Genomic DNA, 1,995 nt, shown 5'->3' with positions numbered 1-1,995 from the left:
CCTTGGCGTTGATGGTCTCCTTGGGTAAATATTCGTAATTTATCCCAGTTTGATCAGCGTTGTAAATGTCTTCGATCGCGTGTTCTTGGATGACGGATTGAATTCGACTTGCAAACTCATTGCGCGCGGCTTCGCCTTGAGCAAGGTTGGATTACCCAGATCGCGTCTTTGCACGCATTGACATCTTCCAGCGGACGGTGCTGAAGGCGTTGCGGTGTCGAAAGCGCAAGTCGGACGAAGTCCGGAAGAAGTCATCAACCCACGACGGACTAGCCTTGAACTGGGCAGTCGAGAGTCCAAGGTCCTTGGCTACTTCTAAAGCCTTGCATGACAGTAGCAACCGACTGACTGGCACGCCGTCAGAGCGCAGCTGGCACACCCAGTTGGCAATGTTTTCTTCGGCAGCACTGTCCAAGGTTGTTCCTGTCCCGGTTGATCGAATGGTGCGGTTGGATGCGGATGACGGTGAGCTTGCAGCTTGTGTGATGAAGTCAATCTGGCTACGCCAATGCAGTATCTTCTTCCACGCAGTTTGGCGAGCAACACCACTAACCCCTTTAAGGAAAGTGTCCAAGGTGGACTCTATTGTGTTGTTTTCTAGCCATTGAAGAACATGGAGCTTCTTGGCATATGTCGTGAACACTCGCTGGTGTTTTGCTGGCCCTTTTCGAGGAGTGTTTTTGACACGAGGTCTTCCCGACGCAAGTCGGTGAGGTGCTGGACGGGTAGGCGCCATGACAAGCTTTCGCGCCTTCGCCGATGTTCAAAGCATTCTCTAAGACCTAATAATAATTCGTTTGTACAGTTAAGCTGTTGCAGCGGTATCCTCTATACAATGATGAACAAAAATATTGATATACACTGTTTTTTCTTTTCCGATCTGACAAATCAACTAAAGTACCCTTCATTTCCACTTGGAGGTGTGTACGTTAATCGAGTGAAGTAACATTCAAAACAGGACTACTCTTCCATACAACATCAATAGAGGGATTTGGCGATACTACAAAAGTAGTACTAAGGATCACAATGTAAAATGACGATTCACAGGGAGACTGCGCCCAAAGCGTAAGCGGTATACAATGTTTTGTCTGTACGGTCCCAATAGTTTAATTAAGAAGTTTGATAATATGGATAAAACATACATTCGAGTTCTAGTAACGGTCATGTAACTGTGAGTTGCCAATAGTTTAATCAAGACATTTGATAGTTTTGATAAAACAAACATCCCAGTTTGACTGTATGATACCAATAGTTTAATCAAGAAGTTTGATAATTTCGATAAAACACACATTCCATAAATTTCGAATGATCGACTGTGGCGACCGTTTGTTTCCCAGTAGGTAGTAGTTAATTTTACTAGTATGTTTTTCCAATTAATGTGGAGTCCAAAGTATGAAATCGATTGAGATTTTAGGCAGAATATAGAGGCGTGGATCCAGGATGCTTGTTTAGTAGTACGGTGTTGGAGCGTGGTGCTTCTACTAGCATTCAATAATAGCATTCATGGACGGCTGGCTTTATACTTTCATGCATCACAAGTTCCGGATGATGCAAAGCTCTTTGGGTCGGCTTTGGAAGCCACCCTTGTCGTGAAAGTCCAATCGTGTGGCAGATTAAAACAAGGCTAATTAACTCGACTGATAGGATAGTAAAAAAGTTCGGCTTGCTTCGTGATGGGTTAGGCGCATTGCCGGGGGTTTTAAGGATAGCTAACCACTGGTAATTCGACCCAGCTATCGTTATTATGGAAGTTGTTTCGAGTACTCAAACAAATATTTATGTGCGAAGCGCCATTCCTTATTCCTGCCAGCACACAAGCGAAGCGGCGTGTGTTAATGCTACTACAATACTATTATTAATACGTACTACTATTATTAATAATAGTACTTCGAAGTAATAGGGTTATATATTTGTTTTTAGAATTTGGAATTTCTAGTCCAATCGAAGAGCCAATGAAATTGATTCAAACCAACATTCCAACAAATGGTTGTTTGA

General features: G+C 43.2%; 1 protein-coding gene across 1 annotated transcript; it reads right to left on the bottom strand.

Annotated features, from left to right (window-relative positions):
- Positions 1-39: 39 nt before the first annotated feature.
- H257_18939 (hypothetical protein) lies at positions 40-736 on the bottom strand (the record flags this gene model as incomplete). The annotated part of the gene is made up of 2 exons (XM_009848086.1): positions 40-135; positions 197-736. 2 exons carry the CDS (start codon positions 734-736, stop codon positions 40-42), a joined length of 636 nt encoding a protein of 211 aa, XP_009846388.1.
- Between the last annotated feature and the right edge of the window lie 1,259 nt (positions 737-1,995).

The sequence above is a fragment of the Aphanomyces astaci genome (genome assembly GCF_000520075.1).
Source record: "Aphanomyces astaci strain APO3 unplaced genomic scaffold supercont1.275, whole genome shotgun sequence".
NCBI classification, from domain to species: domain Eukaryota; phylum Oomycota; class Saprolegniomycetes; order Saprolegniales; family Verrucalvaceae; genus Aphanomyces; species Aphanomyces astaci.
Note: the sequence above shows the minus strand (reverse complement) of the source record. Positions and strands in the feature narration are given on the sequence as shown.